We start from the raw sequence: 18712 nt of genomic DNA, 5'->3' as shown, positions 1-18712 counted from the left end.
ATTAGGGAAACAACAGTTGAGACCCCCAAGGAAAATACTGATTATCTTGAGGCAATTAGAGAACTGAAAGCTGAAATAGCTGTAATGAAGAAAGAAGCTGAGGCAAGGGAAAGCAGACTAACAGAAGCAGAAAACAGAATTAGTCAGACAGAGGATGAGTTAGAGAAAACAAAGAAAGAGGTGAAAGAGCTTAAAAAGAGATTGAGAGACACTGAAAACAACAACAAAGACATATGGGATGATATCAAAAGAAGTAATATTGGTATAATTGGCCTGCCAGAGGAAGAAATAGAGGAAGGGGAATCAAACATTCTAGAGGAAATAATACAAGAAAACTTCCCAGACCTGAATAACAAAAAGGATATCAAGGTTCAAGTGGCCCAGAGAGTTCCAAACAGAATCAACCCAGAACTGAAGACACCAAGACACATCATAGTCACAATGAGAAGTAGTAAGGATAAAGAAAAGATCCTAAAGGCTGCAAGAGAGAAACAAAAAGTCACATACAAGGGAAAACCCATAAGATTATCTGCAGACTTCTCCACTCAAACTCTAAAAGCCAGAAGGGAGTGGCAAGATATCTATCGAGCCCTGAATGAAAAAGTGTTTCTACCAAGGATAATATATCCTGCTAGACTTTGATTCAAGCTAGATGGAGGGATCAAAACCTTCTTAGACAAACAACAGTTAAAGGAGGCAACCATCACCAAGCCGGCCCTGAAAGAGGTACTAAAAGACCTCTTATAAACAAGAACATCACTATAATACTTGCAATATATCAGAGTAAACAAATTGTTTTTTAGAACAATGGCACTACAATACATTAAATCCATAATATCAATAAATGTCAATGGCTTAAACTCACCCATCAAAAGGCACAGGGTGGGGGGATGGATCAGAAAACATAACCCAACCATATGCTGCTTGCAAGAATCCCATCTGTCACAACAAGATAAACACAGACTTAAAGTGAAAGGATGGAAAACTATCATACAGGCTAACGGTCCACAAAAAAGGGCAGGAACAGCCATTCTCATCTCAGACACGATAGATTTTAAATTAAATAAAGTAATAAAAGATAGGCAAGGACATTACATAATGATTAGAGGATCAATCAGCCAAGAAGACTTAACAATTATTAACATGTATGCACCCAATGAGGGACCATCTAAATACATTAAGCATCTACTGAAAGAATTTCAAAAATACATCAATAGTAATACAATAATAGTGGGAGACTTCAATACCCCACTCTCACACTTAGACAGATCAACAAAGCAGAGAACCAATAAAGATACAAGAGAATTGAATGAAGAGATTGACAGACTAGACCTCTTGGACATTTTCAGACTCCTCCACCCCAAAAAACTGGAATACACCTTCTTTTCAAATCCACATAACACATACTCAAGGATAGACCACATGTTAGGCCACAAAGACAGCATCAATAAATTCAAGAGCATTGAAATCATCCCAAGTATCTTCTCAGACCACAGTGGAGTAAAACTAACATTTAACAACAAACGGAAAATTATTAAAAGACATAGAATTTGGAAACTAAACAACATGCTCCTTAAGAACCACTGGGTCAGAGAGTCACTCAAACAGGAAATTCAAATGTTCCTGGAAAGTAATGAAAATGAAGACACAACCTATCAAAATATTTGGGACACAGCTAAAGCAGTACTGAGAGGGAAACTTATAGCCATACAATCACATATTAAACACCAAGAAGAAGCCCAAATGAACAACCTTACTGCACACCTCAAGGACATAGAGGAAGAGGAACAAAGGAACCCTAAAGCAACCAGAAGGACATAAATAACTAAAGTTAGAGCAGAAATAAACAACATCGAAAATAAAAGAACCATACAAAAGATCAATGAAGCCAAATGTTGGTTCTTCGAAAGATTAAACAAAATTGACAAACCCCTAGCCAGACTCACCAAACAAAAGAGAGAGAAGACTCAAGTTAATAGAATTGTAAACGATGCAGGAGATATCACAACTGACACCACAGAAATCCAGAGAATCCTGCGAAACTTCTAAAAAGAACTATATGCCACCAAGCTAGAGAATCTGGAATAAATGGAACAATTCCTAGAAACCTATGCACTTCCAAAACTGAACCAAGAAGAACTACAAAATCTAAATGCACCAATCACAGACAAAGAAATTGAAACCGTTATTAAGAATCTCCCCAACAACAAAAGTCCTGGACCAGATGGCTACACAAACGAATTCTACAAAACTTTCAGGAAACAGTTAATACCCATACTTCTTAAGATATTCCATAAGATTGAAGAAACAGGAATACTCCCTTCCACCTTTTATGAAGCCAACATCACCCTGATACCAAAAGCTGATAGGGACAGAACAAAAAAGGAAAACTACAGACCAATATCTCTGATGAACATAGATGCCAAAATATTAAACAAGATCTTGGCCAACCGGATACAGCAACACATCAGAAAGATTGTTCATCATGACCAAGTGGGATTCATCCCAGGAATGCAAGACTGGCTCAACATTCGTAAGTCAATCAATGTCATTCACCACATCAATAAAAGCAAAGCCAACAACCACATGATTATCTCAATAGATGCAGAGAAAGCCGTTGACAAAATCCAAAACCCATTCATGCTCAAAACTCTACAAAAAATGGGAATAGATGGGAAATTCCTCAAGATAGTGGAGTCTATATATAGCAAACCTACAGCCAACATCATACTCAATGGACAGAAGCTGAAAGCATTCCCCCTCAGATCAGGGACTAGACAGGGCTGTCCACTGTCACCGTTACTCTTCAACATAGCATTGGAAGTTCTTGCCATAGCAATCAGGCAAGAGAATGAAATCAAAGGAATACAGATTGGAAGGGAAGAAGACAAGCTCTCACTATTTGCAGATGATATGATAGTATACATAGAAAGACCTAAAGAATCCAGTAGAAAATTACTGGAAGTTGTTAGGCAATATAGCAAGGTATCAGGGTACAAAATCAATGTACAAAATCAGTGACATTTCTTTATGCAAACACTAAATCTGAAGAAGAAGACATCCAGAAATCACTCCCATTTACTGCTTCAGCAAAATCAATCAAATACCTAGGAATAAAGTTGACCAAAGAAGTGAAAGACTTGTATACTGAAAACTAAGAGTCGCTACTCAAGGAGATAGAAACTGATACCAAGAAATGGAAAGATATCCCATGCTCATGGATTGGAAGAATAAATATCATCAAAATGAATATTCTCCCCAGAGCCATATACAAATTTAATGCAATAGCCACCAAAGTTCCACCAAGCTTCTTTAAGAGAATAGAACAAACACTACAATCATTTATCTGGAACCTGAAAACAACTAGAATTGCCAAAACCATCTTAAGGAAAAGAAACAAAAATGGAGGTATCACACTCCCAGACATTAAACAATATTATAAAGCCATCATCATCAAAACAGCATGGTACTGGAACAAAAATAGGCACACAGACCAGTGGAACAGAATTGAAAGCCCAGAAGTAAATCCCAACACCTATGGGCATCTAATCTTTGATAAGGGGGCCCAAAGGATTAAATGGAAAAATGAGGCTCTCTTCAATAAATGGTGCTGGGAAAACTGGGTTGAAACATGCAGAAGAATGAAATTGAACCACTTTATCTCACCAGAAACAAAAATCAACTCCAAATGGATCAAAGACCTAGATGTCAGACCAGAAACAATCAAATACTTAGAGGAAAACATTGGTAAAACACTTTCCCACGTACACCTCAAGGACATCTTTGATGAATCAAACCCAATTGCAAGGAAGACTAAAGCAGAAACAAACCAATGGGACTACATCAAATTGAAAAGCTTCTGCACATCCAAAGAAACTATTAAACAAGCAGAGAGACCCCTCACAGAATGGGAGAAGATCTTAACATGCCAGACATCAGACAAGAAACTAATCACCAAAACATATAAAGAGCTCAGCAAACTTAGCCGCAAAAAAGCAAATGACCCCATCCAAAAATGGGCAGAGGAAATGAACAAAACATTCACCTCAGAGGAGATCCAAAAGGCTTACAAACATATGAAAAACTGCTCTAGGTCACTGATTGTCAGAGAAATGCAAATTAAGACAACACTAAGATACTACCTCACTCCTGTAAGAATGGCATACATCCAAAAGGACAGCAGCAACAAATGCTGGAGAGGATGTGGGGACAGAGGAACCCTTTTACATTGCTGGTGGGAATGTAAATTGGTACAGCCTCTGTGGAGAGCAGTCTGGAAAACTCTCAGAAGGCTAGACATGGACCTTCCATATGACCCAATAATTCCTCTCCTGGGGTTATACCCCAAGGACTCCATAACACCCAACCAAAAAGAGGTGTGTACTCCTATGTTCATAGCAGCACAATTCATAATAGCTAAAACCTGGAAGAACCCAACACTAGATGAGTGGCTGAGAAAGCTGTGGTATATATACACAATGGAATACTATGCAGCTATCAAGAACAATGAACCCACCTTCTCTGACCCATCTTGGACAGAGCTAGAAGGAATTATGTTAAGTGAACTAAGTCAGAAAGATAAAGATGAGTATGGGATGATCCCACTCATCAACAGAAGCTGACTAAGAAGATCTGAAAGGGAAACTAAAAGCAGGACCTGATTAAATTGTAAGTAGGGCACCAAAGTAAAAACCCACTAGTGAGGGTTAGACATGTAGCTTCCTGGGCTAGTGGGGGGTGGGAGTGGGCGGGAGGGATGGGTCACGGTCCTTTGGTGATGGGAATGGTGTTTATGTACACTCCTAGCAAAATGTAGACATATAAATTAGTAGTTAATTAATATGAGAGGGGGAAATCAATTGTATGTCTCAAAGTTTCTCAAAAGACAAACTGAATCTTTTTAATATATAGGCTATGTATTTGATATGTGGATTCTCTCAAAAGCCTAGACCAAGTAGATTAGAAGCATCCAATAGCACAGCTATATACAAGATACTGGGTACTGTACAGCAAACCATAACAGAGGGACTTTTCAAAGTTAACCCAATTAACAAATAATGTGATGATAATATTAACTATTGATTGTTTTTGAACCCTAAGACAGCAGGAACCTCACATCTTCACTATAGAGCCCCTACTTCCTCCAGTCCTGGAATCCTTGGATAGGGCCCATTTTCCCGTATGCATCTCCCAATCCAAACCAAATAATATTGCATCCGCCGATCACAACCTAACCAAAGCAACGATTGCCACCTCATCATGCTTCACCTCAGACTGTATCCAGAGACTTTATGTGTGGAATGACAACCCTTCAACTTCATTACTCGTGTGAGACCTTTCCTTTTATAGTACACTCTAATTTCATCTCAGGTAGTTCACTTTCTAACAGTCCCATAATCTAGATATACACCAGTTTCTGTGAGAGAGAGCTTATGTGCACACGTATCCATAAACTACTGCAAAATATATACCTGAAAGCAGAAGTACACTAGAGTTTGCAGTGCGTACCTCCCTAACACTTCCTCTCCACTATTCCAAGCTTGGGATCCATGATTGCTCAACAAATTGTTTGGCTTCATATGTTAACTCGCTTTTCAATCACCAGGTTCCAGATGCCACCATGATGCTGGCTAGGCTTCCCTGGATTGAAGACCCCACCAATGTGTCCTGGAGCTCAGCTTCCCCAGAGACACACCTTACTAGTGAAAGAGAGAGGCAGACTGGGAGTATGGACCGACCAGTCAACGCCCATGTTCAGTGGGGAAGCAATTACAGAAGCCAGACCTTCTACCTTCTGCAACCCTCAACGACCCTGGGTCCATGCTCCCAGAGGGCTAGAGAATGGGAAAGCTACCATGGGAGGGGGTGGGTTATGGGGATTGGGTGTTGGGAATTGTGTGGAGTTGTACCCCTCCTACCTTATGTTTTTGTTCACTAATCCTTTCTTAAATAAAAAATTAAAAAAAAAAGAAATATTAGTTAATCCATATCTGCAACCTTTGGAGAACTGCTGTAGCTTCCAATGGAGGGAATAGGGATATAGCATTCTGGTGGTGGAAATGGTGCAGATTCATACCCATTATATTATTATTTTGTAAGTCAATATTAAGTTACTAATAAATAATAATAGGCAAATTTCTTTCTTCTTTTTAATCAGAGTATTGTTCAGCTCTGGCGTATGGTGGTGTGGTGGCTTGAACCTGGGCCTCTGGCATGAGAGTCTGTTTGCATAACCATTATGCTATCTACCTTCCGCCCAATAGGAAAATTTCTAATGAAAGGGATAGGACACAGAACTCTGTGGGGACTGTATAGAATTATACTCCTAGTATCTTAAAATTCTGTAAATCATTATCAAATCACTAACAAATAAACAATAAAGTGATTTCCATGATAGCAAGGACTAGTGTGATAGGATGGTGTTGGGATGTGTGTGTTTAGGTGCACACATACATGCTCATGAGTGCACATGAGTATTACTCAGGCCTTGGGCATGTGTAATTTTACAATTTCCAGGTCAACATTTTTCATTTACATAGGCAGAAAGAGACACACAGAGAATGGGGGAGACATCAAAGTACAGGTACTTTCTCTATTGCTCTGGAACTCTTATATGACATCGGAACTCAAATATCTGTAATGCCTGTAGCATAACACACTTTTACACAGTGAGGTATTTTTTGGCCACTGAACATTTCTATGTATGTCACATATATTTTCGTAGGTTGTGCCCAGCGCAAAGTTGTCACAAGTAAAAGGCTGAGTACACACTAATTTTCTCACAAATAGAAGTGAAATATCTCATCTAAATAAACAGAATTGTGTAGATATGTCATCTACTCTAAAATTTCCCTATATTATTATTGTATTTACTATTATTTACTCATTTTTAGCACAATTTTGATCAAACAGTAGATATTCAAAATACTGCTGATTGGGGAGGGTATAAATAGGGTACTTCCAGAGAGAAAACAGGAAAAGGGACCGACATGGAAAACTGCTGACAGATTTGAGAAGAGGCAGTGAAGGAGAGCTTAAAGGTGATTGTGTTTACTCCTAAAATCTAGAAGTAAAATACTATCATTATTAAAGAAAAGAAGTTCAAAGAAGAAAAACTATCTTGTGAAATTGATGACTCTAAGGCCTGGGAGACAGTTTACATAGTAGAATGCACATCTTTCTGTTAAAGCTCCAGTACCACATGGTAACATAGCACCGTGGATGGGAAACTTCATGCATGGGGGTGAAGTATTAGGGTGTTTCTATCCCCACCCCCTATACAAAGTAAAAAAATTGGGATCAGGAGGCTGTTCAGCAATTTTATGTATGACTAAGGCAGTTGTTTCATTCTCCAATGCCACATTAAAATAGTTGATGATCTATGTTGGAAATAATTTATGAAGATGGTACTTTTCATTTTACATGTTTGAGTATGAAGACCATTTTACTGTGGGATTATAAAAAGAAAACTAAATTTGCCTTGCAAAGTCTTCAAAACAGCGACATCAGGCTGTGGGTCAAAATGATTTCACAATATGATAACTTAGAAAGTAAAGGGAAAAAAGTTTTAAGGAAGGAAGGAGGGAGTCAGGCAGTAGCACAACGGGTTAAGTGCAGGTGGCGCAAAGGGTAAGGACAGGCGGGAGGATCCCGGTTCGAGTTCCTGGCTCACCACCTCCAGGGGTGTCTCTTCACAGGTGATGAAGCAGGTCTGCAGGTGTCTATCTTTCTCTCCCACTATCTGTATTTCCCTCCACTTTCCATTTCTCTCTGTCCCTTCCAACAACAATGACATCAATAACAATAGCAGTAATAACTACAGCAATAAAAAGCAAGGGCAACAAAAAGGAATAAATAAATTTTAATAAAGGAAGGAAGGATAAAAACACTCTCCTTCATATTAGATTATTCTCACCCATTTCTCATGCAATTTCTTTTAGGCAGTGACCCTCTCAACAAATGCTTTTATTTTTTTTCTTCTGTGAATGAAAATACTGATATAAATGAACATTTCAAATTAAGGAAGTTAATCTTTGTCTACCAGAAAATTCTATTTCCAAGGATACTTCACGTGTATTTTTATCACTTACAATTTCTGTTACTCATGGTGATCTCTGGGGAGGGAATACCTACCTCTACACACCCTGCAGCATGAATCTGGAACAGAGACTGGAAATGCACAGGTTAACTTTGGACAAGTCTTGAGGCCACAGTACACATTTCCCTCCTGCCAAGGACAAATTGAATTAAGGTCAGAGGATCTGAGGTAAGTATGCAAACCCAGTTCAATTCGTGGAGGAGTCAAGAGGGCACAAAACACATCTTTCTTCACTGCTCTCTCACAGTAATTCCAAATGTTATTATTCATCTCTTTTTTACTTACCATTTCCCAATCTCAGATAATATATATAGTCACAGCAGAGTTGACAATTCTAGTCAGGCCTCCTGGTCTAATACGACCTGTCATAATCTGTATTAGGTCTCCAATTCAGCAAATATTTTATTGTTTTCTCTCTTCTCTGTTCATGTTTATATCACTGTGACAACATTGCAACCCAGTTAGACACTGAAGATTTCAGGTAAAGTGAAATTTTTGGGTAGTCACCTTCATCATTCACTAGTTCCCTTTCCAAAACAAGAAGGCAAGCTCACAATGCAGTTACCACTTCCTTCCCCATTGATAGCTAACATCCCAAGATCACCATAGGTGGCAGAAAAGTTCTAATCCTGTATATACTATGTTTTCTTCTATATACAGAAATTGTTGATAAAGTTAAGCTTATACATTAGGTATAGTAACTTAATAACAGCAACTGCTAATAAGATGGAACAATTATAGCAATGCACTACAATGAAAGCTGTGTGAATGTGGCCTCTCCATCCCACCACCTCTCTCAAAATATCTTATTGAGTGTAATATTTTTGGATGGCGGTTGACCATGGGTAACTGAAATTGTAGAAAGTGAAACTACAGATAAGGGGGGGACTACTGTACAAAACTATGCAAAATGATGTGAATTGACAGCTCTGTTCTACACAAGGCAAGGGAGAAGATCAAATTTACTTGCTGGTTAGATCTGTCTGCATAACCTCCATACTCTAAAATTCTATGTTGTAAATACTGTTCTTTCTTTAAATCTTGCTCTTAGTTCTTAAAAGCATATAATTCTGGTGCTAAAAGGTTTCCTGAAAGGTTATTATGAAAGTAAGACTGCAACCAAATGTCCCAAACCATTAATGTTCTACACATTCAAATAATAATAAAAAACCTGAAAAAAGAGATTCTATTTTTTCTTATATCATCCAGTGTTTAATGTCCTTTAAAGACAGAAACATCTAATTTCATTCCCTCACACTTCAGTTTAAATACCAATTTTACTGTAGTTTCTGATTCTACCTCGCACAGGCTATGGTTTGAACAATTAGGAAACTTATTTCTGAAGTATACCAAGATTTTGGATTAACCGTGATATAGAAATAACTATGAACAGATATTTGTTGAACATTTTCTCATTGCAGGGTACCAAAAAACAAAACAAAACACTGGTTGGTAGAATAATTTAGAGATGGAAATAGAAAGACACCTATTTTTCTGGTGAATTGGAATAAATAGCCCTAAATGATATGAATGGGACTTTTCAACCACAACATTCCCCATTATTGAATTATTAAGGTGAAGGCTTTTATTATATAACTGTGTGATGAACACCAGCTCATCTTTGTCCATTTAATCAGCTCTGAAGATGAAAAGCAGGATACAATGGGGTCTGGCCTCTAGCAGAGTTGCTAAGGGTTGGTGGTCTAGCTTGGAAGAAAGGCTTACGACTTATCTTCCATTCAACAACTTTACAGTGTAGGCTAAAGCTACAGGTACAAAGAACATTTCCTTATTTCAGTAGAAAACTTATCCCCAGAAAATATCTTAGGTCACCTCCATATTATATATCAGGCATAGGCAAAAACAAGTTGAATCATGGCCCCCTTGGAATATACATAAAATAGATGTACTAGCTTTTTCCAAAATGGAGACAACAAATCTCCATCTGTAATATTCTTGCCTTTCAGTTCATGATTAGTCAGCAATAGGCTCTGTTTTCTATCTTAACTCTTTTTCAGCCACTGGGTTCCACATGCTACCATGATGCCAACTGGACTTCCCTGGGCAGATGATTCCACCAATGCATTCTGGAGCCCCACCTCCCCAGATCCCTGCCCCACTAAGGAAAGAGAGAGACAAGCTGGGAGTATGGATTGACCTGTCAATGCCCATGTTCAGTGGGGAAGCAATTACAGAAGCCAGACCTTTCACCTTCTGCACCCCATAATGATCCTGGGTCCATGCTCCCAGAGGGTTAAAGAATAGGAAAGCTATCAGGGGAGGAAATGGGATATGGTGTTCCGGTGGCTGGAATTGTGTGGAACTGTACCCATTTTATCCTATGGTAGTGTCAGTGTTTCCATTTTATAAATAAAAACTAAAAGGAAGAAAGAAAATAAGAAAGAAAGAAAGAAAGAAAGAAAGAAAGAAAGAAAGAAAGAAAGAAAATGAGAGAAAGAAAAGTTAGCAGAGACATTAAGTTCTTACCGAACAGCTGCACTGGGTACACTGATTGGGTTGCCGGTTCTGGAACAGTCCTTCAGCCACGAATAGTTCACCATGTTGGTAAGTTGTCCCATTGTACTCACACGACTTGCTGGTCACCTTATTGTTTGCTGGAGGCAAGGAATCTTCTAGGACAAGGTGGAGAAAAATCACAGGAAATTCTGACATCATTGTAAAGAATTTCATAAGTCCCAATAGCAGATAGGGCTGCACTATGTATAGAGAGTTAAAAGATAATTCCTAACTATGTTGCTTGATATTATATAGCATCAATTTCAGCAGCCAGAGAAGAATAGCAGCTGACATGACCATACGTCCATTCTTTCTGCTGTTCATCATTTATCAAGAACTTACTATGTGCCGTACAGTGATAGTCATTAGAGAGAGAGATCAGAGGACAATAACACTACACTTGATGGAGTTATCAGTCTGATGACAGATTCCTTTCATCAGAGGTATTACCTATTATAACTACTCTTATTATATCCTACAGTTGGAGATATCTTCCAATATTTGCAATAACATGATTTATAAATGTATGCTTATTCCAGCCTCTGATGTCTACTTATTTTAATCACTCCACCAACATGCCTCTTTTTCCGGTGCCCTGTAAAACTTATAGACATTCTTTCTAGGTCTGAAGGATCAAGTTCCATTTCCTCAGAATTTCCTAATAGCTCCAATCCATGATCTGGGTCTCTCAGTGCATTTGGTGTCTGCAGAAAACAGTATAGTATCTGAATGTTACTGTGACTCATCTTCTGTGAAGTATGTCACCTAGACAATTTTTAAAATTTTTTATATTTATTTACTTATTTTCCCTTTTGTTGCCCTTGTTGCTTTTTATTTTTGTTGTAGCTATTATTGTTGTTGTTGTTGATGTTGTCTTTGTTAAATGAGACAGAGAGTATGGAGACAGAAGGTGAAGACAGAGGGGGGAAAGAAAGATAGGCACCTACAGACCTGCTTCACCACCTGTGAAGCTACGCCCTTGCGGTGGGGAGCCAGAGACTTGAACAGGGATCCTTCTGCCAGTCCTTGCACTTCGCATCATGTGTGCTTAATCTGCTGTGCTACCGCCTGACTCCCCCACCTAGACAATTTTTTAAACTGATTTCACATAAAAATATAATGGGGACTCATAAACAAGCCTGTTAATCAAGCAAAGGCAGATTCTTAAAATCCATTTTCATTTCATGGCAGGAAGTCTGAGGCTGAAGACATCTTAACTAATTAATGTAGTAGTAATTGATGAAAGAAGAAAGTGAAATCTGGTTTTTTGACCTTAAATTTCATCATCATTCTACTTACCTATGCATATTTTTGTGTGTAACACTTTTTGAACCTAATTTATTTTTTACTGTCTCTAGAGTTATTGTTGGGGCTCAATGCCTGCACAACAAATGCATTGCTCCCAGTGGCCATTTTAATTCCATTCCTTTTTTTTTTTAAAAAAGACAGATATAAATTGAGAAGGAAAGGGTGAGATACCTACAACACCACTTCACTTCTTGTGAAGCTTCTGTAGCACATGCACTCTAACATATGCACCAATACCTGGCCTCTCATATATATTTTAAGGATTGTGAATTCATCTTTCATATCTCCTTTATCTTTGGAGTCTAGGACATGATTGAAATGCAAAAGTCAACAAACTTGACACTTAACTATAAGTGAATGGTTTCAAAAAGTTTCTTCACTAGGCATTCTTAAAATTAATGCTACATTACATGGGCTTCTAAGCTGAATATGGACCCCAGATCACATCAAATCAGTGGTGTTTACAATCAACAATATTTATATACCTTTCCCATTTCTGGGATATACTCTCTTCTCTGATCCAGCTTTCTGGTCCTTTTTCCAGCCATGACGTCATCTCCCCAGACAATAACTTGGATCTTCCTGCATATCAGACTTCAGGCTCAGGGGAAAAACGAACAAATGAACTAACTAACTAACTAATTAACTAAATAACTAGTATAGCCACAGGCCCTTTGGAATATAACTAAAATATGCTTACTAGCTATCTTCAAAACGGAGACCTCCCTAACTCTTCATCTGCACTATTCCAACCTTTAGGTTCATGATTAGTCAATAATTTGTTTGGCTTTGTATGTTAACTCTCTTTTCAGCCATCAAGTTCTAGATGCTAGCATGATGCCAATGACACTTCCCTGGACAGACAACCCCACCAATGTGTCCTGGAGCTCTGATTCCCCAGAACCTCTCCCCACTAGAGAAAGAGAGAGGCAGGCTGGGAATATGGATTGAACTGTCAACACCCATATTCAGAGGGGAAGCAATTATAGAAGCCAGACCTTCCACCTTCTGCATCCCACAATTACCTTGGGTCCATCCTCCCAGAGGGTTAAAGAATAGGAAAGCTATCAGGGGAGGGGATGGGATATGTAGTTCTGGCAGTGGGAATTGTGTGGAGTTGTACCCCTCTTATCCTATGTTTTTGTCAGTGTTTACTTTTTATAAATAAAATAAAAAATAGTGCTACAAAAATGTACACACAGAAAATTACAATAAATAAGTCCTAAAAGTAATAATAATAATAATGTAATCACGGATTATGCATTAGCAATAAATGTAAGCAGAGCTTGGAAATATTCTCCTATGATATATAGGAAGAAAATAAAGCAAGGGAGCTTTGGTTTGATATGAGGAAGACTGAGTGAGACAATCCTTTTTCATAATGAAAATGATGTATTTTCTAGGGCCTGGCAGTGAATTAAACCGAGTTCCTTCCTGTGAAGGAGTAGTTTCATTAGTGGTGAAGCAGAATTGCAGGTGTCTCTCTTTCTCCCACCCTAACTGTAACTTCCCACACAATTTCTCTCTCTCTCTCTCTCTCTCTCTCTCTCTCTAGAGCACTGCTCAGCTCTGGTTTATGGTGATATGGGGGAACTAAACCTGTGACTTCGGAGTCTCAGGCATGAAAGTCTCTTTGCATAACTATTATGCTGTTTACCCTCACACCACTTAATTTCTTCCTGTGTCTGGTAAATAAATGCATATATTTTTAACAAGTGTCATTCAGTTATTTATATAAAAGAGAAAGAAGAAAGAGCAAGCACACAACATGATTTTTTCAAGGTCCATCCAAGATCGGCTGAAAACGGTGAAGTCACCATTTTTTACAGCTGAGTAGTATTCCATTGTGTATATATACCACAACTTGCTCAGCCGCTCATCTCTTGTTGGACACCTGGGTTGCTTCCAGGTTTTGGCTATTACAAATTGTGCTGCCAAGAACATATGTGTACACAGATCTTTTTGGATGGCTGTGTTGGGATCCTTAGGATATATCCCCAGGAGGGGAATAAGTCAGAAAGTGAAATAAGTCAGAAACAGAAGGATGAATACGGGATGATCTCACTCTCAGGCCGAAGTTGAAAAACAAGATTAGAAAAGAAAACACAAGTCGAACCTGAAATGGAATTGGAGTATTACACCAAAGTAAAAGACTCTGGGGTGGGTGGGTGGGTGGGGAGAATACAGGTCCATGAAAAATGATGAATGAAATAGTGGGGGTTGTATTGTTAAATGGGAATCTGGGGAATGTTATGCATGTAAAAAAAAAAAAAGAAGTAGAAACGCAAAGCAGAAATTGACTGAGTTTGGAGTATGGCACCAAAGTAAGAAAGCAGAAGTACACTAGAGTTTGCAGTGAGTACCTCCCTAATACTTCCTCTCCACTTTTCCAAGCTTTGGGTCCATGATTGCTCAACAACTTGTTTGGCTTTGTATGTTAACTCTCTTTTCAGTCACCAGGTTCCAGGTGTCATCAGGATGCCGGCCAGACTTCCCTGGATTGAAGACCCCACCAATGTGTCCTGGAGCTCAGCTTCCCCAGAGACCCACCCTACTAGGGAAAGAGAGAGGCAGACTGGGAGTATGGACTGACCAGTCAACACCCATGTTCAGCGGGGAAGCAATTATAGAAGCCAGACCTTCTACCTTCTGCAACCCACAATGACCCTGGGTCCATGCTCCCAGAGGGATAGAGAATGGGAAAGCTATCGGGGGAGGGGGTGGGATATGGAGATTGGGCGGTGGGAATTGTGTGGGGTTGTACCCCTCCTACCCTATGGTTTTGTTAATTAATCCTTTCTTAAATAAAAAATAAAATAAAATAAAATAAAAAAGAAAATAAAAAAAAAGAAAGAGCAAGCACAGAGCACTGTGTTTGGTCATATATGATGGCAGAGATTAAACAACATATTTGAGATATGAGAAGCATACACTCTACATGCAGACTCACCTCCCTAACTGAAAAATGTAGCCCATTTATGGTAGGAGAATTATACCCCAACATAACTGCTTGAAAATAATTAAATATATTAACTTGTAGTCATATAAATCACTGTTTAATATGAGAAGGGAAAATTGATTGAACGTCTCAAACTTTTTAATGAACAGACCATAGGCGGAGTCCTTGAAATGTTGACTCTTCTAAAAGCTTAGACCAGGAGAAGAGAAGCGACTGGTGGTGTTACTTCATAATATGTGTGTGTGTGTATGTGTGTGTATCATCAAAGGACATAAATTATGATGAGGTCGTGTATGATACAGAAAATCCTAACAATGGGATTTTCAAATTTAAACCATTTGCCAAATAATATGATTATAGCAGTAACTATCTATTTCCTTCTTAAACTCTGAGACAGCAGGAACCTCCCGCTTCCTCTATAAAGCCCATATTTCCCCTAGTCCTGGATCCTCTCAGGTGGGGCTCACTTTCCTGCATGATTCTCTCAATTCATACCAAATGATACTGCATCTGCTGATCCCAACCTATTCAATGCAATGAGTATCACCTTGGCATTGTTCACTTCGGAATGTGTCCAGAGACGTCAGGCATGGAATGTCAACCTCAGCATCATTACTCCAATGAGACCTTTCCCTTCTCATAGAACTCCTTAATTCCATTTCTGGTGGTTCACTTCCTGACAAAGCCACAAAACCTAAATATAGACCAGGTCCCATGGGATAGGTCAAATGTACGCATGTATCCATAAATTAGGGAAAAATATATACCTTAAAGCAAAGCTGCACAGTAGTCTGCAGTGAGCCAATAAATGAAGCAAGCAAGTAGAAATACCTAAAATGACACCATAAAGTACCTAAAGCAATAGTTTCTACTTAAACCTAGATACCCTCCTCACCTATTACCCTTCCCTCAGTCACTCCAAAGCTAACCTTATGAATGTAAGGACTGCAAAAACTGAATAAGGGTAAGAGATTGCCATACTTTAATGATGACTCTTTAGTCACTATCATGCCACCCCATCAGCTGGGGCCCTAGTTGGGGAGTCCTGCGATCTCCACAGAGACATGATGGGCCTAAATCTCAAATAGATCCTTCTCTCCATTGTCACTGGTCATCTCCATCAAGAACAATACAATGTACCCCTTTGTGGGCCCCCACAGGACCTGGACCTCAATGTGGATCAACGGTAGAGAATGTTCCATCCTCTGAAGGGGGGTTGGATATCATACTCTATCTACCACCTGAGGAAGATGGGTCTGAAATTAGTGCATCTTGGAATGTTCCTATTCATGAACACAGAATGCAAGTTCAGACATACAGGGATGCCGAGGTTACATAGGCTCCTATGCTAAATATGGGTCCCAGATCAAATCAATGGGGTTTACAGTCAACAATATTTATACATTTTCTCCATATTTGGGAGCTACTCCTTTTCCTGATACAGCTTTCTGGTCATTTTTCCAGCTATGACATCATCTCCTCAGACAATAACTTGGGTAATCCTGCATATCAGATGCCAGGTTCAGGAAAAAAAAAAAAACCAATAAATTCATGGGCCCTTTGAAATATACCTGAAATTGACCTACTAGCTATTCCCAAAACGGGGACCACAAATCTTAATCTTCAGTATTCCAGCCTTTAGGCTCATGATTAGTCAACTATTTGCTAGGTAGAACTCTAAGAAGGTCTGGCTTCTGTAAGTGCTTCCCCACCGAACATTGGCATTATCAAGTCGATCGATCCATACTCCCAGCCTGTCTCTCTCTTTCCCTAATGGGGCAGAGCTCTGGGGAAGGGCAGCTCCAAGACACATCTGTGGGGTCATCTGCCCAGGTAAATAAGGTTGGCATCATGGTAGCATCTCAACTTGGTAACTGAAAAAAGACAACATATAAAGCCATACAAATAGTTGACTAATCATTAATTCCCTAATAAAGAAATTAAAAAAAAAGAAGCCAGACCTTCCGTCTTCTGTACCCCATAATGACCCTGGGTCCATACTCTCAGAGTCTTAAAGAATAGGAAAGCTATCAGGGGAGGGGAGGGGATACGGAGTTCTGGTGGTGGGAATTCCTATGATCTTGTCAGTGTTTCTATTTTATAAGTAAAAATTTAAAAAAGAAAATATTTAAATAATTTTAAGATGTTAGTAAAATAGTTCTAATAATGTCCATCATGATGAAAAAAACTATAGTTAATATTTATCAAACCCTCAGTTGTACATATGCCAAGTACAGTGGTTTAGTGATGAACTTTTCCATATAGCATTTCATTGGCTCTTACCTATAATATTCTTTTATCTGTGTATATTTTAACTGTTCAACTCTAACTTTGGTGATATAGATCATCTGGCCAATTAGCAATGATAGTATGATGTAGACAGTATGTAGACATATATGTCCATTTTACTAGAAAACTAAGGAATAAAAATTTAACTGGCTTATTAAAAATTAGGTAAGTTATAAATATGGTAGCAACTGAATCTTAACTGACATGTTTCTGATTCTACAATCTTCCTTCCTAGTCACTTTCAAGGAAGGTAATGATGACCCTACATACACCAGAAGGAAGGAGTCAAGTAATTAAAAATCAAAAGCCATAGAACATTAAGGCTATGTTATTCTTTTGGAATGGTTTGACCTAAAGTACCCCACCACCAACACACACACACACACTGGCATCAAACTTTGGTCTCTGCGATTTGGGTAAGTAATTACATTCTATCATTTATAATATAAATTGATGTAGATTCAGTTTCAGAATAAGTCACCCCTTGGGTATTGATTACTTATTAATTATTTCTTATAGGACACAAAGGAAGCTGCTAAATTTTGCCGAATTAAGAAAAAGGACTCCTAGAAAGATTAACTCGTAGTAGCTGACCCACTAATCTGGGTTCCTGCCCACAAATCCGCACAGACAATTTTAGCTGATAGACACAAATGTAACCTACTGGAAAAGGGAGAGGAGCAGTTTATTAGTTTCAGGGGCTCTAGTTATACCAAAGTTCAATTATTATGTTGGGAAGGAAAACTATGATGACCTATAAAATAATATTAGTTATGACTCTTACAGGAGCTGGCTGATCTTTGGAATACCAAGAGAAAGGGAAAAAAAGTTTGGAATTTTTATTTGAAAGAATGTAGACTGATTTTTGAATTAGGCCTTCCACCAAGAGAATAATGGCAAAACAACTACAGGGTGAGGTTTTCTAGAGGAAGCATGACCTTGAATGTCTTCAGAGTAGTCTTTCTTGCAGTAGTCTTCATATTAATCTGGCAATGTAGTGTTGTTTTAACCAGGCTGGCTTCACAGGCGGGTAACAGAGACGACCAGAGACACATGGCTGAGCTGAGAATGCAGTTTAATCTTTATTCATGAGCGGGCAATGTGCTCCTCCATCTTTCTCCTCCCACGGTGGAGAGGGACTCCTAAACTAATCACCACACAGATCTGTCATGCATCTTTCTCCTCCAGTGGCAGCTGCAGGAACTCTGGAAGTACGTAGGGTAGGGGGCGGGGAGAAGGGGAAGCACGAAACTAGCAGGGGCTAAACCACAATCTCCCAGAGGTGGGGGGATGAGACCAAACCATTGTAAAGAATACCAACAATGTAGTCTATTAATATGGTCAATAAGAAATGAAGATAAACCCCCACACCTATGGACATCTAATCTTTGATAAGGGGGCCCAAAGTATGAAATGGAGGAAGGAGGTTCTCTTCAATAAATGGTGCTGGGGAAACTGGGTTGAAACATGTAGAAGAATGAAACTGAAACATCTTATCTCACCGGAAACAAAAATAACAAAAATCAACTCCAAATGGATCA

General features: G+C 38.8%; 1 protein-coding gene across 2 annotated transcripts in view; it reads right to left on the bottom strand.

Moving 5' to 3' along the window:
• Nucleotides 1–18712, bottom strand: part of CHRDL1 (chordin like 1) — a 227833-nt gene that overhangs the window by 67239 nt on the left and 141882 nt on the right. The window contains exons 5-6 of one of the 2 annotated variants that reach the window (XM_007531268.3): nt 10586–10731; nt 8134–8227 (exon numbers count right to left, since the gene is read on the bottom strand). In XM_007531268.3, coding sequence (XP_007531330.1) covers nt 8134–8227; nt 10586–10731 — 240 coding nt within the window. Of the gene's footprint in view, nt 1–8133; nt 8228–10585; nt 10765–18712 lie in introns of both variants that reach the window. The other variant, XM_060183096.1, reaches the window with a different exon arrangement.

The sequence above is a fragment of the Erinaceus europaeus genome, chromosome X (genome assembly GCF_950295315.1).
Source record: "Erinaceus europaeus chromosome X, mEriEur2.1, whole genome shotgun sequence".
NCBI classification, from domain to species: domain Eukaryota; kingdom Metazoa; phylum Chordata; class Mammalia; order Eulipotyphla; family Erinaceidae; genus Erinaceus; species Erinaceus europaeus.
The sequence above is the reverse complement of the archived record's forward strand: the minus strand, read 5'-3'. Positions and strand labels throughout refer to the sequence as shown.